This window comes from Eptatretus burgeri, chromosome 1, assembly GCF_056783735.1.
Source record: "Eptatretus burgeri isolate ZD-2024b chromosome 1, Ebu_testis_v1, whole genome shotgun sequence".
In the NCBI taxonomy this organism is placed as follows: domain Eukaryota; kingdom Metazoa; phylum Chordata; class Myxini; order Myxiniformes; family Myxinidae; genus Eptatretus; species Eptatretus burgeri.
The window spans coordinates 94,581,850-94,604,386 of NC_140961.1; the positions used below are offsets into that span (position 1 = coordinate 94,581,850).

General features: G+C 43.3%; 1 protein-coding gene across 6 annotated transcripts in view; it reads right to left on the reverse strand.

Annotated features, from left to right (window-relative positions):
• Window positions 1-505: 505 nt before the first annotated feature.
• Window positions 506-22,537, reverse strand: part of LOC147034979 (acyl-CoA dehydrogenase family member 11-like) — a 58,433-nt gene continuing 36,401 nt past the window's right edge. For 3 of the 6 annotated variants that reach the window (XM_085891851.1, XM_085891840.1, XM_085891859.1), the window contains 6 exons: window positions 9,082-9,258; window positions 8,858-8,950; window positions 5,909-6,016; window positions 5,611-5,827; window positions 2,893-2,959; window positions 506-1,037 (listed from right to left, as the gene is read on the reverse strand). In XM_085891851.1, the coding sequence (XP_085747977.1) occupies window positions 923-1,037; window positions 2,893-2,959; window positions 5,611-5,827; window positions 5,909-6,016; window positions 8,858-8,950; window positions 9,082-9,258 (777 nt within the window). In that variant the 3' untranslated portion in view covers window positions 506-922. Of the gene's footprint in view, window positions 1,038-2,889; window positions 2,960-5,610; window positions 5,828-5,908; window positions 6,017-8,857; window positions 8,951-9,081; window positions 9,259-22,537 lie in introns of those variants that run through there. The other 3 variants (XM_085891870.1, XM_085891878.1, XR_015060881.1) reach the window with 3 other exon arrangements.

The following is a 22,537-nucleotide window of genomic DNA, read 5'->3' on the forward strand; positions in this document are numbered from 1 at the left end:
ATATATATATATATATATATATACATATATCTATATGTATGTAGATGATATATATGTGCGTGAATCTGAACCAATGATGTGCCTTCTGGTTGAAATTGTTTGCATGAGCAAGAACAATCATCTGGATGGCAGACGGTTGTTCTTTGCGGATGTGGTTTTACCATGTGAGACATAATCCGTGGCGATACTCACCATAAGTCAGGCGGTGCATCTGATGTATGTGTTCATATTTTGTCCACTTTCCAAAGCAGAAAAAGGCAATAAAACATGGGAATTCCTCTAGATTTTTTGCAGTCGAGTCTAAAGCATCTTCGGTAAAGTGAGTGTGAAAATAACATGGAGTCCTCTTATTCGTGATACAATTGAGGGTTCTGTCACGTCACCTGTAATACCCTCTCCCTCCGCCACTGGGAGCGGCGCAACATGGTGCACATTTACGAAAATAATTTGCTTTGCCCCACCTTTGGAACCCCTGGTTCGGGGGACAAATGAATTCACTACAACCTTTGCCAGATGACCCTTTGTCCGATTAACAAGTTTAATTGGTTGAGATCGCATAAGTAACGACCGAATACATCAGCGTTATACATACGGACATCAAATTGCATATTTTGGTGTGATGACAGACCGACAGGGCTCACAGGTGCCCCAATGCGATACTGTTGTCTTTTGCATTGGGCTCACAATTCACGAATGCTGTCTCTGCAGATGCCTCAATGTCTTGTCCCTACTTTCTTCAATGATCAACACACAAAGTTCTCAAACTTACATCAAGAAAATTAAATGAAATTGAGATTCATTGAGCAATCATATGGACCATCATACAATGCTGATATGCTAATCTGTTGCTATAAAAAAGACTTTCTCCAAATCTAAGAGAAGAAAGGAAAGTATAAATGGAGAAAGGTAAATGATTTGAAAGTTAATGTGGTGGCTGCATCTTTCTCAAGCTCTCATTCACAAGCTCCTTGTCCATGGCATGATCAACACTGTGGCAGCCTTGTGCTGATACTAAGCACAGCTGCTGATTACTCCACCTAAGGAAAGATATCAGCAAAATAAATGCACATGTGATGGGAAAGGGGAAGAAAAGGTTAAAAAGTGCAAGTTTGAAAAACAGATGTCATTATCAAAGTATTTAATGACCCAAAAGTCTGCTTTTTTGAACAAAAATGAGACTCGTTGAGGCGAGGATATTTCACAGAGTGGCAAAAACAAATGGATACAACCAACGCTAAAGTGTGAAGATAAATCAAATGGAAAAAAACAATCTGAGAGATTAACTGAGCTAAATTGAAGGATGTAAATGTATAAGCTATTGATCAAGAAGAACGTCGAAGGATAAGATACACAAATCATATCAAAGTTACAAACTTGGTGACAAGGTCAAAGTAAGTCAGTAGGTCTTGGGACATAGATGGTGTGACAAAAAAATGAAATGGGTGGATTATAGACTCTCTTGTCAGCCCTCACAAGCAAACCAGGAAGGATTCTTAAGATCACACAAAGCAACTCATTCGGATGGGCCAAAGACAAGCTATTTGTGATGTCGAGTGCCACATCTTGTACAATGGCTTTCCCATACCAAAGGAAATCACAGATTCTCACAATGCCCCTTAATATGCAGTATTTACAAAAACTCCTATAAAAAGGAATCGTTGGTGATGAAATGCCAAGTGACCTGGTAAAAATTACAGCAGCCTTGTAACCTCAGATCATCTTGAATACAGATGTAAATTCTGAGATATTCATGCTGGTTGATACATATGAGAGAGGAGATTGGGACCATACTCTGTGCAGAGCATTGGTGCTGCCTAAGCAGTCTCCTTGGCTAATGGGCACAATCCTGGATGGGTCGCCAATCAGACACAGTATACCAGTATGCTGGCACTCATTTTGCTGACCTCGGAAGGATGACAGGTTGAGTTAACCCCACCTGATATTAATTCAACAGGTAAGCGGGATTTGAACTCGGGACCCTCGGATCCAAATCCCACCACCCTAACCCTTAAGCCAACACCAGATACATATGGCAAGACTGCAAATTAAACCATATGGTCATCAGACTGTACAGAGTAAAAATCTTGATTTAGTCAATTACACAGCATTCCCAATGACGACCTACTGATATATAAAAAATAAATAAATGACCGTTTTTACAGCCATTTTTCCCTGCTGTGCAGGGGTTGGGCTTTTTCTAGAGGCAATGTTTTATGGCCGGATGCCCTTCCTGACGCCAACCCTGGTCGCCTCTTACGACACACAGGGATACGGTACACCTATTCTAACCAGGGCATACACCGGGACCAGTACACTGGTACTCATTTCGTCGACCTCGGAAGGATGACAGGCTGAGTCAACCCCTGGTGTTAATTCAGCAGCCAACGGGGCTTGAACTCAGGACCACTCAGGACCCTGGGATCCCAAGCCACCACCCTGACCACTAAGCCAACACCAGGCTTAACCTACTGATATATCAAATGGGGAATGTCATCATATCTCCCACTTTGCAGAATGCACCTCAGCCAAGCTCAAGAGGCCACAACATTACAATGGTGCACTGAAGGGCAAAATTCATTACACGATAGGGGTCTCGGCAACACTCAATGAGAAAAACAAAATTAATTCTTATCTAATTGTGATGGAAAATGATGAGGGGATTCCAGTTCCGATTTCATGGCCTTTGGACATACTCTTGCTTCGCTCTTGCAAATCTAAGTTTTGTCTCCTGTTGCAACTGGCGTTTTGTAGTTTACATTAACTACAAGGTATTGTTCTTCCTAATGAGAATGCTAAATGACAAAGCAAATTCCAGGAAAAAACTGTTGGAAAAACATTTTGAAGTACAAACTGCCAGTTTCTTTTTTAACCTGTTCTGAAATAACCTCTCACCTCTGTGCAGCAAACACATCTGTTGCCTGAGCTCCTGTCCAGCTCGCATGGTCAATGAGGAGATAACCTGCCAAAAATACAAACACTTAACTTTGTTTCCTTCCGTACACACACACACACACACACACACACACACACACACACACACACACACACACACACACACACACACACACACACACACACACACACACACACACACACACCTCATCCATTGTGGTTGTCTTAAAGGGTATACAGGCAGGGTCTTTTGAGTCCTTGGGGTCTTTTGGGTCATCTGGGTATTTGGGGTTTTTTGAATCCCTGAGATCTTTTGGGTCTTCGGGTTCTTCTGGATGTTTTGGGTCTTTTGGGTCTTCTAGATTTTTGAGTCATCTGGGTTTTTTTGGGGTCTTCAAAGGTCCAAGGGTCTCAGCAGCCAAAAAGGTCAAAAGATGCATTCCAATCGTGCATAATTAATGAATAGATGTATGAAACAAATCGACACAAAAAAGTATGCCTCCCCCCCCACCCCCCGACCTGACACAAACACAAACACACACCCCTCATCCATTTATCATACATTCATAAATCCTTTGACAGCCACTTGCAACACAACATCATGAAGGAGTTCACAGTGGAGGAGTGACGCCTATATGAACGAGTTTCTGCTTACCAGCATTGTCAGCACATTTTGACGACTCCCTTGTCCACATTCTCCACCTCGCACCCCAAATCCCCCGACTTAATAGGGCATCCCATCTGAGATAATGGGTGATCAATGGCAAACTATCTAAAGAAAGACGCAGTTTAGAGGCCAAAAGCTGCAATTCGAATGTTATCAAATGACATCTGAAAAACTGCGCTCATCCCCATCGATTCCTGTGAAAGGAGTGCCCAAAATTATGTCGACTCAAGATGAGTTACACAGAAACGTATGTACTTCTTTGCACACATTTATATTCCAGATTTATATTTGTTATATTCTGGATTTATGGCCTCTACATTTATATTCTAGTGAGGTGTGAATCTGGAAGCAGAAAAAGACCAGTGTGTTGAGCAAGGAGATGAGGAATGCTCCAAAATAACAGGATGAAATCTGACTTGTTTCAGTATTGGAGTAAACAGGGGCAAGTTGAGTAAACAACTCGGCAAGCTAAAAGATAATATAAGGATATGGCCAAGAATACTAAACAAAATAGAAGGCATTATTTTGTACATAAAGCATAAACAGGTTAAAGCCAAGTATGGGGCCATTGAGGAATAGCATAAGGGGATTAGTTAGGAACAAAACTGAGATGGTTGTTGTGTTACACCGTGCACGAAGCGCAAAGCGAGGTTAAGCAATTCGTCCATTCTGTATATCTGTCCGTCTGTCTGGCAGACATGAGTCAATGATCTAGAAAACACTTGATTTCGATTGAATTGTATATTTTGAACACTGTAGAACACAAATCGAAACACAAATCAGAACATGAACCTGCAGGACTTTAGTTTGGCTCTAAATTTGGTATATTGTACAGAATCTTGTCCCGAGAGTATATCGGCAGAAAGGAGTATGGTAATTGACTTTCAAACAGGCAGACAAACCAAAACAAACAAAATTGAAATTCATTCCAAACAGGAAACGATGTTTTTTTAGGGACGTCATGAAGGACACAAACAACAGGCATGAAGAACTCATGTAACGAGTTAAATAAGGTGATGTAAAGATGGTGCATCAACGGCAGTAAACTTTCAAATAAATGTTTGTTTCTTTTTCTACAGCCTTTAAAACTTTTTATAATTTAAATTTAATCATTTACTTAAACACTGTAGAACACAAATCGCCCTGTTTGCACCTCCAAAAACCTTCAGTTTTGCATGACTTGGCCCAAATTGTACACAGTCTTGCGCAAACGAATTTGCCGCATTCTCTGAGAACGGAGTTGGTAGAAGATTCAGCTCTGGACTATTCCGTTTGAGACCAGCTTCGTATGGTTGCCACCAAGCCTGTTATTCAAAGTTCATGAACAAAGCTAATATAGATCGTGCTTGGAAACACAAAGCAAGACTTGAAAAGACCATTTTTCTCAAGATTGCGAGGGGTAAGGTGTTCTATGAACTTTCTTGTTACCCTCACCAGAGGAGAGAGTATTGCATTTGGGTCCGTTTGGCTGTTTGTTTGTACAGAATGTGCTAACGTAGGCCACAAACACGACCGAGTGGTATAGAGTCGTACACATTAAAAAATTTTCAACCGGGTACCTCCATATAATATGGACATTTAGAATGCAAGTTGGTCTATAAAAGACGTACTCTTAAACATTTACACAAGAACTAAATACATTGGTGAAACTAGCGACACTTTGGCAGGCTGGCTCACAGAGCATTGAGTGCCTTGCATAGTGACCATGCAAACCAGTTGGCTGTGGCAAGACAAAAGTGTGACTTACATTCCATTGCAAAGTTTTTGGATGGTTACGATTTGGATGGTTACGAAGTGTTTTGCATTCACATTTCTCATTCCCTTCATATATACAGTACCAGCTATTCTCATGCCACTGCAATTCTACCACTCCTTGCATTATGTAATGTATGCATTAATTGCAGATCAATTTTTTATAAAATATAAACCATCATGAATAATTTTACAACATTCATTCCAAAGATGTTTGAAAATTTCACTTGCCACAGCTCTTTTCACAAGAATGTGCAAATGTCTTCCAACTGTTTTGGTACTTGAGGCAAAAGCCTTACCTACATAGCAACGAGCGAAGCTGTAAGCAAGATTTCTTGCAGAGGACTCGAGGACTTGAAGGATTCCTTTATCGTTGTCCTCTATACATTTGCCTGTTCCCACAGATTTCTCCTCTTGCATTGACCAGCGAGCAAAATCCACAACCAAGCGAGAGGCTTGGATAACTTGATTGGCTGGAGTCTTCAGAGTAGATGGAAGATGATGAGAGAGACCTTCCTGGAAAAAAAGTGGAAGCAAGTATGAGAAATTGATAGGGTTAGATGATTGGAAGATTACTCTGCAAGAGCAATATCTGACCTCAATATGATCCAAGAAATGTGTCAGCACTGCAGCTCGTGACTTGTGCAGGACACGAACCATATCCAGCGCAAGAACATTGGTTGTCCCTTCCCATATCGGCAGCACCTAGGGTTGATGATTCAGGCACCGTTTGGAGTTGAAAATCGTCGTGCATTTTCTTGCCATTAAGTTTTAAGTAACAATAAAAATCAATCGGTTTGATAATATAAACAAAATTTTAAAATAACCTTTTCGGTGTTGTAGAATTTATATATATATATATATATATATATATATATATATATATATATATATATATATATATATATATATATATATATATATATACATACAGTGGTACCTCTACTTACGAATGTCTCTACATACGAATGTTTCAGGTTACGAAGCGCCTGAACGGGAAAATATTGCCTCTAGTTACGAAGGCGTTTCAGGATACGAAGTCAAAAATACAGTACAGTACGCGCTGCTTTTCGCTGCTCCCAGAGTTTCCCGAACGTAAACAAACTTGTAGCTGCTCTGCCATTGGCTATCGCCTAAAATCTGCCTGGCAACCCTTTGCGTATGCGTGTATCCCAGCATGCTCTTCGTGTCCCCGTCCCGCTCTGTAAATATAGTTATACTGTATACAGTCTATGGTCCCGCTACGAAGTGCTCGGACAGTGTTACAGTACAGTACGCGTGTGGATTACAGTAACTTTTATTCACAATGGACCCCAAGAAAGCAATGAAGAAAAGTGGACAAGGAGAAAAGAAGAAGAAGAGAGTTTTTCTAGCCATACAAACAAAGCAAGAGATAATAGAAAGGTATGAAAAGGAGATGCGTTTGATTGATCTCGCAAAAGAATATGGCCGTAATATATCTACGATCGGCACGATAATAAAACAAAAGGAAGCCCTAAAAGCTACGGCTCCTTCCAAAGGCCTCTCTGTCATTTCGAAGAGGAGGTCGGCAGTGAACGATGAGATGGAGAGGTTGTTACTCGTGTGGATAAAGGAGAAAGAGATCGCTGGTGACACAGTGACAGAGGCCATAATTTGCGTAAAGGCAACCGCCATCTTCACTGACCTCGTGAAGGAGGATACAGGCGAGGGAAATTCGGCGCAAGGACTACACCAGGAGTTTAAGGCACCGCGTGGGTGGTTCGAGAAGTTTAAAAGGAGGACTGGACTTCACTCTGTTCTTCGCCATGGCGAAATTATTTCGCTGGGAAAGGGCATGGGTCTTGAGGTGGATGACGAGGACATCAACGAGCTGATTCAGGAGCACAACGAGGAGCTTTCGACGAAGGAGCTGCAGGAATTGGAGGTGATGCAACACACCGCGGTGCAGGAGGAGTTCAAAGAGGACGAGGAGGAGGAGGAGGAGGAGGCAGCCATTATTCCATCAGCCCAAATCAAAGACATTTTAGGAAAATTCCATGAAGTCTCGGAATTTGTTGAAAAGAATCACCCGGAAAAAGTGTTCACAAGTCGGGTTATCGCGCACTATGACGATGTCTGCCTCGCGCATTTCCGACGGATTGTTAAAAGCCGGCAAAAGCAGACGTCATTGGATCAATTCTTCACGAAACGCGAGGCAAAAAACACTGCTGATAAGGACCAGTAAACAAAGCGGCCAAAAAGTAACGAGAATAGCAGTTAAAAGGTAAATGAATATTTTTATTATTTCCTTTATTCTTTGTTTTTTACATTATGTGCCTCTCGTTTTATGTTTATTGTGCGGTAATCTAATTTTAACATGTTTTTGTTTCATGTTCTGATGCATTTTTATGATTTATTAAAAAAAAATGTCCGAATTTTGCGGGGCTTGGAACGGATTAGCGCATTTACATTCAAAAGGCGCCTCTACTTACGAAGGTTTCAGGTTACGAAACTACTCCCAGAACGAATTAAATTCGTAAGTAGAGGTACTACTGTATATAGAAGCATTTCAGGGTTTGGCATGAAAGTTGAGCAAAATCAGATATTAAAATCTTTTTGGCTTTTAGGTAAAAACAAATCAGATTAACCCTTTAAGTGGGGTCGAGGGGTTAGGAAATATGACTGCACGTCTAATGGGTTATAAATGGGCACACAGACATTTTTCAAGCAATTAATGTACTTCTTTCATTTCATTAAAACAGTTATAAAATTACCCAAGATAAACCCCACTCTTCATGAAAGAGAAAGGCTGCACCAACGGTTGAACCTGTGGATATGATACAATTTGGAGGGCCGTAATGGTGTTTCTCAGTTGAAAAGGAAATTCCTTAACGAGACTATAAAAATGTAGCAAATTTTTGGATGAAATTGTTTGGTTTTTTTATTTTGTGAAGAGAAAAAGACAAAGAAGAATCATAAGCCACTAGGACGGCACTCGGTACAGTGTCTACCTCCACCAGGTTGAACAGTTTGTTTTGTATCCCAATGATAGTCCGGATCTGGATCCAGAACTGAATCAAAATCGAATCGGCTTCTTCTCATCACACACCCAACCTGTCCACAAAGTTTCTGCAGAATCCATCCATAACCTTTCGAGATCGAGATTGTACTATGTATCGTTTTTGGCCCTATCTCTCAATGGTGAAGAATCACTTGAAAATACTATTGTCTGGATCTTCACCAAAAATCTAATCAATTCGTCCATATCACACACCCAACTGTCCACCAAATTTCATCCGAATCTGTCAACATCTTTTTGAGATATCCTGCTCACAGAGAAACAGACAGGGGTAAAAACATAACCTCCGTGCACCTTCGGTGGTGGAACTTGATACTGACATCTTTATCGTAGCAAACTGTTAAATACTTTTTCCTTAACGTTCCCAAATAAAGGAGAGAATTTTTAAACACTCAAGGCCACAAACCTCTCAAATATATAAAATCGATGAAATAAAAGGCACGTGCATTTTCCTTTTGCAAATTTTTTGATGTAATCAAAAAGACCAAAAAAAAGGAAGCGGGAACCTGTGTGTCTCGCAGAAGGCATGGAATTCCAGTCTCCTCCATATACCCTTCACCTCCAAAACATTCAAGACCCTCAGAAACCACTCGAACAGCCTGCGGTACCAAGCAATAGAGTGAACGGTTGTCATGGTAATCTATCACACGTCAGCGTTGGTTCCAAGGCCACCGCAGCAACATCAACAACTTCAATACATCAACAAAATCATTTCCATCAAACCGGGAACCTGTTTTGCTGTGTACAACTTGGCAATTGGTGTAAGAAGCCGGAGAAGGTGTTCATCTCTTATCACCATCTTTATCTCTTGCTGTGCATCTTCCTGCTGTCCCCAATTACGACCTTCTGCAGCTCCTAACAGTCGAGCAACTTCAAGTGTCAGAAGAAGTGCTCCACGTGTTTCAACCTGACAAAAGGGACAGTGGCAGTACAACACAAAAATTGAATAGATAGGCTGGGTGTATGTTTTAAAATGCTCTTACTAGAATCACCAGCTATCATCTACAAGGAAAAAGCCAAAGAGTGAACTGTGGTTCCAACAGTTGCATTCTATTGCGACGACCTTTTAGATGCTACAGTTTGAAACGTATGTATTTCAGAAATCGAACAGTTAAGTAACACAACTAGCTTGATCACAAGAAAGTTGGCAGCTGGGAGTAAAACTACTGGAGCATCAGTCCATGTGTCTCATTCCAAAATATTATGATTAGGAATTAATTACCTCTCTAGAATATGAAGAAAATTAGAAAGTTAATCTTCAGATTGAGAAGAATGAGAAGCAAGGCAAGAGAAAATGGTGAAAAGAACAGTGTGGAGATTTTTAAGGCTTTATAAAGATGATGCAGATCCGATCTTACTTGTGAAAATTGTGATGGAAAAGGAAAGAGAGTAGCTATAATGTTATCTCAAGAGTAAAGAGGTGGAGCTCTGACAATGTCTGAAGATATTGAGAGATTGAAGGAGTATGTTGAGGAATCTACATTATAAATGGAGCCGTCTCTGTCTGTCTGTTGTGTTATAACATGAGAATGGATCAACTAATTTCAATAAGTCCAACGACGGTGGTTTCAGGGAACTCCCGGGAAAGTTTGTGATGAAATATATATATATATATATATATATATATATATATATATATATATATATATATATATATATATATATATATATATATATATATATATATATATACATATATATATTTTTTTTTTGTGGGTACATGGGCACATGTACAAAAACTGCAAACGCCAACTTGCGACGCTAGTTATCCCCGCAATCCCAGGAATCCTTTTTCTTCTTGCCCTATTGATTAGCCATCACAGCAAAGATTGGTATTTCCATCAGCGAAGTGACGGGTCTTATGCTCTAGTTATAGGAAAAGAAAGACAGGTCGAGAAGATTGCAGATAAAAGAAAGCACTGAGGTTGCAATTCGGAATTTGGGGCACATCTGATTGGGAATGAAATTGAAGTGGCAGTGAGTGAGTTAAAAACTAAAAAAGGCAGGAGTGCATAACATCCCATTTGAGATGTTAACTAAGATGGTGGTAAGGCCACTGATAAAGCAATAAGCATTTTTATAATGATGGATGAAAAAGGGAAATTAACTCTGAATGAGGGGATTAATGAAAGCTATGAAAATACCACTGGAGTGACGAGCATTCGTGCGATACATTTTACACATGATAACATTATTTCTCAGCTGGCTTTGGTGTGCTCCTGATAAACACGGGCTGAGTTAGCAAAGGCTTCGGATGGGACAAAATGAAGTTCGGTACTCGTCGCAATCTACAATATAAAAGTAGCTCGGTTTTGGTGTGCCTGTGTCCGGCCATCCCTGCATGTGTCCATCCTGGTGTGTCCCCATCAACAATTGTCCTATATATGGGATAATACTAATGAAGCCCAATCTGCAAACAATATGATATAATTGAGTAAGGTGAGGATAGATATACACAGTGTTGAACGTTGTGGCAAAGTTTAATCGAAATTGTATGTGTAGTTTCAGAGAAGTTGCAAGTATTTGCAGATGGATGGATGAACGGACGACACGCCATTCCATGAGCTCCCCAGAACTACGTTCCTCCAGGTGAGTTCAGAATGGCGAGTCTCATTCAATTCCATTTCTCGTATCGATTAAATGCTGGCTATATTCAATACTTTTTATGCCTCCGCTGACGAAGTCGCAAAGAGGCATTATGTTTTGGGGTTGTCCGTCCGTCTGTCTGTACGTACATACACGTATGTCCGTGCTAATTTTCTCTGCAACTGCTTATCCGGTTGACACAAAATTTTGAACATCGGTGCGACGAATCATGTATAATGTATAAATGATAATTAGAACACCATAGGTCATGTGGTGTGGCAGCTGTGTTGGAAAAGAGGAGAAACTGAGACCTCTATCTCCGAAACCGCTCCAAGGAAAAAATTTAAACTTGGCACGTGTGACGTACTCCCCATTGGAAACAAGTGTGATTTTTAGCTGACCTGGAACATAGTTCCAGGGAGATTACAGGATGGCACGTCGTCTGTCCATCCGTCCACAAATACTTGCAACTTCTTCTCTGAAACTGCACATCCAGTTTCGATGAATCTTGACCACAACCTTCATCACCCATGATGTACCAAAGTTTGTTCATGGCATTAAAAAAATCTGGCCTAAAGGGGATCTATGGGGGTTGCCCCCTAAAATAGGTATTTGCTTTCTTCTCAGACACTACACACACAATTCCGATGAAACTTGACCAACGCCTTCATCACTCGTGATGTACTAAAGTTTGTTCACATTTTTAAAAAAAAATGGGGTCTAAGGGGCTCTACGGGGGAGTTGCCTTCCAAAATGTGCATTTGCTTTCTTCTCAGAAACTACACACATCATAACGATGAAACTTGACCACAAACTTTATCACCCGTGATGTACCAAGGTTTGTACACAAAATAAATTTTTTTTAAATCCATAGATATTTACTTTCTTCTCCGTTACATATTTTGTGGGTCATCCATGCCCACCAGTGGTTCGCAGGTTGTCTTATCCAACCACAACCAGTGAACGCCCAGGAGTATTGCCCCTATGTTGTTGTTGTTTTTTTGTATACGCTGTCAAGGCTCGTATGAGATCTAACAGAACGTACAACAAGGGGAGCAGGAGACAAGAGGGGTGGGAGAGGGAAGGTAAAAACAGTGTGGAACAGAGACATGAGATTCTGTGGAAGTGAGAGCGATGGGGTGGGGTACACAGGGTAAGCAAGATGGACAACACAGGGACTTTCAGGTCCTTACACAATGGGAACTTTCAGGAAGGAAAGCAGGAAATTTGAAGGAGGTGGGTTTGAGGTGAATTAGTGGGGGTAGAAAATATCGTGGTTTTGGAAGGGGGGAGATATGATATGGTGGTGAACAGTGTATTGGAGTTTGTTCCAAAGGTGGGAAAAAGGGGGAATGAAAGGGTGAAGGTGAGCAGTGATTCTTGATTTTGGTCGTTTTACCAGAAAAGGGTTGCTGGCATACCATGAGCACCCTGTGAAAAATATGGGAAGGGGGGAGGGGCATATCTCAGACAGAGCAGGGGAGCAGGCCGGAGAGGAGACAGTAGAAGACAGAAAGACGGCCAGCCAGTGGTGAGAGAGTGAGAGACCCAAAGACTCAGCCTCATCTCGGGAGATCCTAATGATCCTAAATACCTTGGTTTCCACAGCGTGAAGTCGAGAAAGGTGAGAGGCAGGAGCACCAGCCCAGAGGGGACAGCAGTATTCCATCAGGCTGTGAATGAAAGCTTTGTATGTGGTCAGGAGCTCAGGTGTGCCAAGGAAGGACTTTGCACGATGGAGGATGCCCAGTCGGCGACTGGCTTTGGAGACCGCCTTGGAAATGTGGCTTTTCCAGGAGAGATCTTGGCAGATATTGAGACCTAGAAGTTTGAATGAAAGGACTTCTTCAAGAGGATTGTTGCGAAAGTAGATTGGAGGGGGGGTCTTCCAGATGGTCCTTTTGGAGCGACCTAGTGAGAGTGGGATATCTGTGAGGATTGAAATTCCAGTATCTGTGATTGTTCCACGTGTTGGACCAGTTTGTGATTTTATACAGATATGCAGAGTGAAGAGGCTGCTGCTTGCCGATCTGAGGGATGACAAATGGTATGGCAGAGGGTGGAGTCATCAGCAATAAGATAAGGAGGATTTTCTAGAGTCAGAGAGATCATTGATGAAAACGGGAAAAAGAACAGGGCCCAGAACACTGCCTTGAGGAACTCCAGTCTGGACAGGAAGAGGGGATGAGAATTCCATTAAGGGCCACATGTTGGCTGAGACGGGAGAGGAAGTCTGCGAGTCATGAGTGGAGATGTCCTTTGATATCATAGGAAGAGAGTTTTGTGAGCAGGGCAGGGTACCAGACCATGTCAAAAGCACACGATATGTCTAGGGATATTGCTCTGATCTCATGTCTGGCATTGAGGACCTCCATCCATTGTTGAGAGAGCAGAAGCAGCATATCCAGGGTAGAGTGACCTGGTCTGAATCCAAATTTATGATCATAAATCAAGCCATTTGGGAAGAGGAAGGATTTAATGAAGCGATAATGGATTCCATAACCTTGCTGATGATTGGGAGAAGGCTGATTGGTCTGTAGTTGCAGGGATATGTTTTTGCACCTTTTTTATGCAGAGCAGTAATGCTTGCTGATTTCCAAGCAGATGACCTTAAGCAAATGAGAGAGTGAATAGAACAGAGAGAATGTGAGCAAGAGCAGCAGAGCGGCACAGCAGGTTTTTTTACCATACTTGAGCTCATGCCGTCTGGACCGGTTGCAGGATCTGAGTCGAGGTTTGACAGCAAGTTCTCCACCTTGTCAGGAGAAAAGGGCACACAGTCCAGGAACAGCTGGGTTTGACTGGGTAAGGTGGGTACAGAAAGCGATGGGTTTGGGACATGAGATTAAGAAGCAAACACGGAGTTTAGCCATTCAGCCTTTTCACGTACATTGTCAGCTATGCAGCCATTTTGAGGTAAGGGAGGGATGGAGGGTGAACATACACCAGAAACAGACTTAACTAGATGCCACCAGGATTTGGAGGAGGGAGACAGGTTTGAGAGCTCAGATTTGAGATTAGAAAGATGTTGTTTTCTGGCTCTCCTGAGGGGAGACACGTGCTTGTTCTCCGAGCTTTGTCGAAGGAACTGAGATTGTTTCAGTTGGATTTGCCTTCCATGAGCGAAGGCAAGTTGTTTCAGGACAACTGCCTCGCCACTATCTTCAGTGTACCATAGGTGGGAGGAAAGGTAGGACAACTGAAGATGAGTTTGGATGATGATGTCACACGTAAAGTTTCCTTCGTCCGATACCGTTCCCTCTACCACCTCAGGTCACCATGTGTGCGTGTTGATCTCCGAGTGAGCCGAATCTGGGTGCGCCGAGTGTCGAGAGTATTGATACCAACCAGAGTGCGTCGAGTACTAGGCATCAGCCGACCAACATGGATGCTCACTGCTCCGACACGGGCCGAGGCATTATCAATGGCACGCAGTCTTGACGCACAAACTGTCCGTGCACTTCACCTTCTTCAAACACTTAACCCTGCAAACTGACTTCGAACACCAAGTGGTCAAGCTTGGTCCAGGCGCTGGTTTTGTCGGGGCAGCTTCAGCACTGGAATCCATGGAACCAAACAGTTCTGGTTCTGGTACTGGCAGTTCACCAGTCGCTGTCAGCTGGCATCGATTGCAGACTATGCTTCCTATGTGCACGTCGTAGGACCATGGTGCGACTTCGCACAAGCAGGTGTCAGCTGACCAATGTTGCTTAACTCACAGGCACATGTGCAATGTGTCACCAACTCTGAGGCATAGCAAAGGGTGTGCACTCGTCATAATAGTAGGCTTGCCTGGCCTTTAGCCCCTTGAGACCAGCAGTGTCCCCTGTAATATCATGCCTTGGTGCCCGGTTTTTTGGCAATACAGTCCGACAGTGATGGCCAAACGCGTTGTGTGGGGCTGGTGCCCACACCTTGAGTCAGAGTGTGGCGCCAGTCCATTAGCACAAGATATTCAGACTGAGTTGTGTCCCCGCATTTCTTGAAAAACTGTTTTGTGATCTTGACTGCATTCTCACTTTTACCATTACTTTGGGAATAGTGCGGGCTTGAGATCTGGTGTTCGAAGTCCCATATCCGAGCAAACTGCTGAAATTTCCCAGAATCAAAATGTCTGCCTTTGTCTGACACCACAGTGTCAGGGATGCTGTGTCTTGCAAACCATTCAGACAATTTAATCAAGGCAGATGAAGTCATGCTAGTCAGCTTTATAACTTCAATGTAGCTGGAGTAGTAATCTTCAGCTACCAGCAGTTGGCATTCTTGGAGTTCACAAATGTCTCTACCGACCTTGGACCACAGCCGGTTACCCACCACGTTCTGCACAATTGACTTGTGGGCTTGGTTTCGTCCGTTGGTCAAACACTTTTTGCACTTCGCAGGACATACTCCCTCATGTGTCTGCTTATTCGTGGCCTGAACACATTCTCCGCAGGCAGGATTCTCGGCCCACATGAGCCTTGTGAGCACACTCCATGATTTCTTTTCTCATTGATGCTGGGATGACCAGATGTTCACCTTTGAATACTGGACCGTCATCCACCGTAAGTTCGCTCCTGAAGCTACAGTATGGCTGGGCAAATGTCAGGCACATCGTGCTTTTCAGGCCATCTGTTTAGAGTTATTCGCATCAGTTCAGGTAGTACTACATCTGCTCGCATAGCGGCCCTCACATATTTAATGGCAATCTGCCCGAATGGACAGTGTTAACAACATTCACCCCCTGTTGGCTTCTCCCAAACTGTGATACTTCTTTGTCCTGCAGGTAAGCTCGGCTGAATGTGTCTGCAACATGCATCTCAGCGCCCTTGTGGTACACCACATCCACATTGTACCTTTGCAGTCATGCAGGTGCAGTTGTGAACGGCTTCCTGAATATGATTTGCAGTAGCATGTGATCACTCTGTATGGTTATCTTTTCGTGCCTGAACCCAGAGACACAAAAGCGTTAACACCCAAAAACAATGGTGAGAAGCTCCTTCTCAATCTGAGTGTAATGTGTCTCTGCATCTATGAGGGTATATGGGGCGCACGCTGCAGGCTGGCCGTTTTGTAACAGCACAACCCCTCACCCTGTGCTGGATGCATCACACTAGATGGTGACTCCAGGCTGTAGTAGCGCAGAACGGGACATGCTTGAGAAACCGCCTGCTTAACTCGAGCAAAGGCGCTTTCTTGCACGTCACCCGAGGTCCAAACAATCTCCTGAGTTAGCTCCCTGAGAGGCTTTGTCATCTCAGACAAGTGAACCAGTACCTTGCAAGAACTTTGCCAGGTACTGGACAAGCCCCAGAAATCTTATCACACCTGCCACGTCCCCTGGGGCAGGCATGTTTATGATTGCTTTGATCTTGCCTGGGTCAGCTTGCAGACCATCCTTCGAAGTAGTGTGTCCAATGAAAGGCACTTCCGCAGCATGCAGCTGCACCTTTTCACTGTTGAATGTCAGTGCCTTTTCTTTTCACCACTTCACTTCCAGATTACTCTCATGGTCTTGTGTGGCATCCTCAGTGTAAACTCCAAAACCAACCACCAAAAAATCATCAGCGACTACCTCACACCCACGCATGCTTTCCATGACTTTGTGCATGCGGCGCTGAAAATGTTCTGGTGCTGATGAGATACCAAATGACATGCGCTTCCATTTACCATCCAAACGGTGTATGGAACATATTCAAAAGTGATGACTCATCGTCGAGTGGTACGTGCCAGAATCCCGACCACATCACGGACTGAGAAAATGTTTGCACATTGCAGGCGCGTAGCGACGTCTTCAATTGTCGACATCAGGTAGTGCTCCCATTTAATAACTTTATTCAAATCACAGGGGTCCAGACATATGCGTAGCTTGCCATTCTTCTTGAGCGCGACCAACATAGGGTTGATCCACAGGGTAGGACGAGTGACCGGTGCAATAATATCCTGTTGCACCAGGCCATCAAGAGCTTCCTTCACCTTGTGACGCAGCATGACTGGAACTTTGTGTGGTGCATGCAACACTGGCTCCACAGATTTGTCTATCTTTATGTGGTGCACCCCTTAGAGCTTGTCGACCTCATCTGTGAACACAGTCTTGTATCGAGATGTCAGTTCTTCTGAAGTTGCAGGCTACCCATGCTCACCCTTGGTTATAGTTTGAGCCATGGCATGCACATAAGCGCCACACATCAGGCTTCTTCACCATTTTGTTATCCAGCACTTGAACAGATTTCATGCCAATGCAGGCTTTACATCCCAAGATAGGGTGAATGTGACGACCATCCACCAGCAGCAACCTCAATCTTCTACAGGTCAGCATGTGCCACCACACACGTAATGACGGTGCCCTTCACATGCCACTTATGCCTTCCATATGTTTCTATGTGCATGTCAATCGGCTCCACATGCAGCAGCTTCTTGTCACCAGTCACGGCTTTGTTGATGGGCAGGGGCATCACATGCACCGAAGCCCCATTGTCAGTCTGGAATTTCACATAGTTTTCACTCAAGTTTCAGTGCAGCAGACTGTTCATCAGTCGGTTTGAGAAACAGCACCCGGTTGATGTTAAAGACCTTGTTTCTCCCAGCAGTAACAGCACACACCGGCTTACTGTCCTTCGCTTTGCACTTCTTCTTGAAGTGCTTCACCTTCCCGCACTTTGTGCATTCTTTGCCCCATGTGGGACACTTCTCCTTGCAGGATAAGATAACAAAGGTCTCGATATGTCACAGATATCATAAATGGCTTCGTTATGACATCATAATTGCATACGTCCAACGCCTAATCCAATCAGCTGGAAAATTTTTGAGGGTCATCTTCTGCTAAATTGTATGGTGGGGGGGGGAGGGGGAATTGATGATGTCATCGATCACGTGGTTCGGCAGCCATGTTTTGTTTTACATAAAAACCTTCAAAAATCTTCTTCACAACGGCTGTACATAGCAAGGCGAAACATTACAGATATGAATGCCTATTCCTGAGAAACAAAAACTTCTCCACCTATGATGTCATAGGCCACATGGCTTAGCAGCTATGATTTTTTGAACAACAAATCTTTCAAAATCTCCTCCTTCAAATCAAGGGGAAACTTCACCCACATATTCCGCAAGCCTTGGAGATACCAGGGTGTTCACAAATAATTAATCGGTCACATGGTCTGGCAGCCACATTGGATTGTTAGAAAAATCTTTCTTTTCTCTTGAACCACTTCATAAATCGATGTGAAACTTCACAATTATGATCTAATAATCATGGGGAATATATGTTTTAAATTTCAACCCGATCGGACACAGGGTCTGGCAGCCAGATCCATTTAGTATTTTCATTGTGGATTGGGTGATTTAAACCAAACTTGGTACAAGTATGTAAAATGATGTAATAATGTGGGCGGAGGCATATCTGATGATATCGCCCGTACGTCGAAGATTGCCGTCGTAGTTTTTCAAACATTTCTGTTTGATTCATATCGCCCTATCAAACAGTATTTCCGATTATACACTGCCTTTCAAACCATCACAAAGCAGGTAGCTCTACTTGCAACACAGGTGAGAAAAGGAGACCAACAAAAAAGCAGCTGATATTTCTTTGCACGATTATTAAAAGGAGAAAGTTCACTTTTTATTTATTTTCTCTGGAAGCGACGGGGTCTTACATTCCAGTTATAATGAAAGGGGTTGTCTGAGAAAGACGATTAGGCAAAGGGAAGTTATAGATTATTGGCGATTACATTTTGATGGGGATTTCAAATAAATTGTACAACTGGATCACTTCTGCAGAGGAGCCTTTCTTTTTTTTTCTTTTTTTCATCAAAGTTGCCATTCTTGCATGAAAACTTGGCAGGTAAAAAGATTGGCGACCAGCATCTAATTACATCCATCGGTCAGGCCTGACGTTCGGCGAAGGTTTGGGAAGGAATTTGTAATTTGGCCAGGGTACCGGTGATAGCTCACCTACTCTTTGCGGAAGACATGGTTAGAGGACAAAAGGGAAAGACAAAATGGTCATATATACATGCTTATTGGAGGGACGGGGTCTTAAATGTCCACCAACTAATGCCGGAAGACGGGATGACCGCTAAATGTCCATCCTAAGGACGGCACACACGATGATGAATCACCTTGTCTGTGACACACCGTGATGACAGTTTATAGCTGGGTCGAGATTCAAACCCAGGCGAATGTGCGTACCTCTATAGTCTATGCCATCCAGCCAGGCCCAAAGCCCCCATCATTCCTCCCCTATGAGCATAATCTTTTAAATAGTTTTCCTTTGTAATCTGGCAATGTGTTTTTTTTTTGGCAATCATTCTGCAGCTTCGAAACCAGCGAATAAATAATGCACTCTCCCCTCAACAAAGCTTATCCAAAACCTCCACCTTCTGAGTCAGACATCACTTTCCCTGACTTTTTTGCACTTGCTTCACCACTAAAAACAGTTTTCCTCTTGGGAGCCATGGTTAAAATCACTCGGGTAATATTAACCAAAAACAAAGGAATTGATTACGATTACACTGAATGTCGTGTTGATGAGGAGATGGGTACAGTCCAGTCAGTAATGTATGCGCTGCGTGTCTCAGTTACCACCTGCACCGCAGCGGCCCCGCCGATTTACAATTACAGTAATCCCCCGCAATATCGCAGTTCACCTATCGCGCCCCCGGTTTATCGCGGGTTTTCCCTTGGAACCTAACTAATTTTTTACGCAGATTCCCCTGGTATATCGCGGTAATAATATATAAAATATAAATTTAAGCAATAAATTATAAGGCGTGGCGCTTGACCAGTCACACAACGCACGAGACAAAGTTTCGCTTGTGAACTTCGAATATTTTCTACGTTTTTTTCTCCAAGCCCCACGATGCCGCCCAAACGCCCTGCACTTTCTAAGGCTTCTGGCAAGGAACCGAAGCGCCGGAGGAAGGTTTATATTCACGCGATATAAATCAAACCCAATCGTGTTTATACACCGCCCAGCGTTTAATAATCACTCGATATAAATCAAACCGAATTGTGTTTATAAACCACCCAGCGTTTAATAATTCACAATGTAACAAAGATTTTGTTTGAGTGAATTTTTTGGTTGTTTGTCTTTTATTAGGGTTGATATCTTGATAGGGTTCGCCACCATCTGCTTGAGCACCAGCGTCCAGAGCAGTCAGGCTTTACACCAAAGAGGTCAACGATTGACCGTATCCTTGCCCTTCGTGTCCTCACCGAACGCAGATGAGAGTTTCGGCAGGGGCTGCTTGCAGCCTATGTTGATCTCTGTAAAGCGTTCGATTCAGTGAATCGGGATGTCCTCTGGAGGATTCTTGGTCTTCGTGGGGTGCCACCAAAACTGATCGATCTGATATCTGAACTCTACTCTGGTTCTGAGAGTGCTGTGAAGTGTGGTGGTACCACCTCTGACTTATTTCCAGTTGTTACTGGAGTTCGTCAGGGATGTGTACTTGCCCCCACACTTTTCAGCATTTGTATGGACTGTATTTTAGGGAGGATGTCGGAGAGATCAAGTTGCGGTGCATCGTTTGGGAATGTCAAGATCTCGGACCTTGATTTTGCAGACGATGCAGTCATCTTTGCGGAGACTTTAGACATCCTTTTGGGGGCCTTCGAGGTGCTGAATGAAGAGTCGGAGCCGCTGGGATTAGGGGTTTCTTGGGTCAAAACTAAGATCCAGGCTTTCGGTGACATCTTGGATGCTGCTGTCCTGTCTGTGTCTGTTTGTGGTGAGGATGTTGAGGTCGTGGAGAGATTCACTTACCTTGGCAGTGATATTCATGTCTCTGCTGGCTGCGAGTCAGAGGTCAATAGACGTCTGGGTCGGGCCTGGGGAGTCATGGATTCACTGGATCATGGGGTGTGGCACTGCCGGTACCTGTGCGGGAGGACGAAAGTCCGAGTCTTCAGGTCCTTGGTACTTCCAGTCTTGCTCTATGGGTGCGAGACTTGGACTCTGACCAAGGATCTGAGACGGAGACTTAATTCCTTTGGTACCAGGTGTCTTCGGAGAATCCTTGGCTATCGCTGGTCGGATTTTGTGTCCAACGAGTGGTTGCTGAGAGAGACTCGGATGAGATTTGTTACCTGCATAGTCCGTGAGCGTCAGTTGCGGCTGTATGGACATGTGGCTCGTTTTCCTGATGCTGATCCTGCTCACCAGATTCTCTCAGCGAGGGAGTCTCATGAGTGGAGGAGGCCAGTGGGCCGACCACGTGCCTCATGGTTGCAGCAGGTTGACCACCATCTCAAGGAGATGGGGATTGGCCTGGCATCTGCCTGGGGGATGGCCAGATGGAGGCCCCTGGAGTACCGACGGAAAGTGGACGCAGCGACGCGCTGTTCTGGCACATGCTCCCATACCTGACCTGACCTGCGGGGGGGGGGGGGGTTTGGAACGTAACCCCCGCGATAAACGAGGGATGACTGTATATGTGGAAAGTGAAAAACTTTAAACAATAATCACTTCTTTTCTCCATCGTTTTACACCTCAGCATCATAACGGTGCATGAGAAACAACAAAAGGCTCATGGTGCAAAATAACCATCACAACTCTGCTCAAAAACCACGATCGGTCGAAATTAAACCGTGATCACTAAATCAGGACACAAGAGGTTGCCTTCGATTTGTAAAACCCCACAACATTTAAGGGTTTCTGTGGCTAGTTTGTGATTTGAAAACAAGCCAAACAGCTTAGAGATGAGTGTGGGTACTTCTCGGCTTTCCTGCTAGCCTGATAGAGGTAATAAGTAATGAACCAAGGGTCGAAAAGGAATGGAGGCTAACAAATATGAAGAAGACCAAGGCAATGAGAATCTTAAGGATTACAGGCAAATGCTTCAATATTTACGCGGGTGGAAACGAATTTGAATGAGTCGGTGAATTTAAATAGTGAAGGAGTAGGCAAACAGAGAATGGGATATGCCACATTGCGAACAACAGAAGAATTGCAATGGGCAAGGTTTTCAACAAGATGGAAGAATTGTTGAGAAATAAATATATATATATATATATATATATATATATATATTTGTTTTTTGGAAGGATAAGGAGCTCCTCTATATAGATCAGCTCCCAAAACGTCAAGTCTGTTTCAATCCACATCTTGTGATGTTGGTTTGTCATGTTTCAATCCTCTAGCGTCTCGGGAGTTGTCATCTCCGGAATTCTCATGCAGTTTTGTTGACTCCTGTTTATAAATTCAGTACTCCTTTTGGGAGAAAGCGATAAGTGGTTATTTTTATTGTTTTCTATATCTCCTATCATGATTTTGTACAAGGTGTTGTGCATTCATTTTTGCTTGTGGGTTTAGTAGTGTTCATCGAGATTCGTGGGAATTATTGAGTTTTATTTGGAAGTGTGCATTCGTTTTAGTGGCAAGTCAAGTGGGATTTGGTTTTTTTTTGTTCTTTTTTCCACTTTATTTTCATTCACTTTCACACAAACACAGCCGCTAAGATTGGGGCAAGTGATGTCACTTCCCCAAGCACACTGGGTAGCAGGGACGTCATCTTTATGACACCGCTTCTCTCTGTGCATTCAGCATAACAATCAAGGAATTTCCTCCTTGCCGTGGATGCCAAGCAATGGGACTGTTTGTCCATGCTCTATCCTTGAAATGC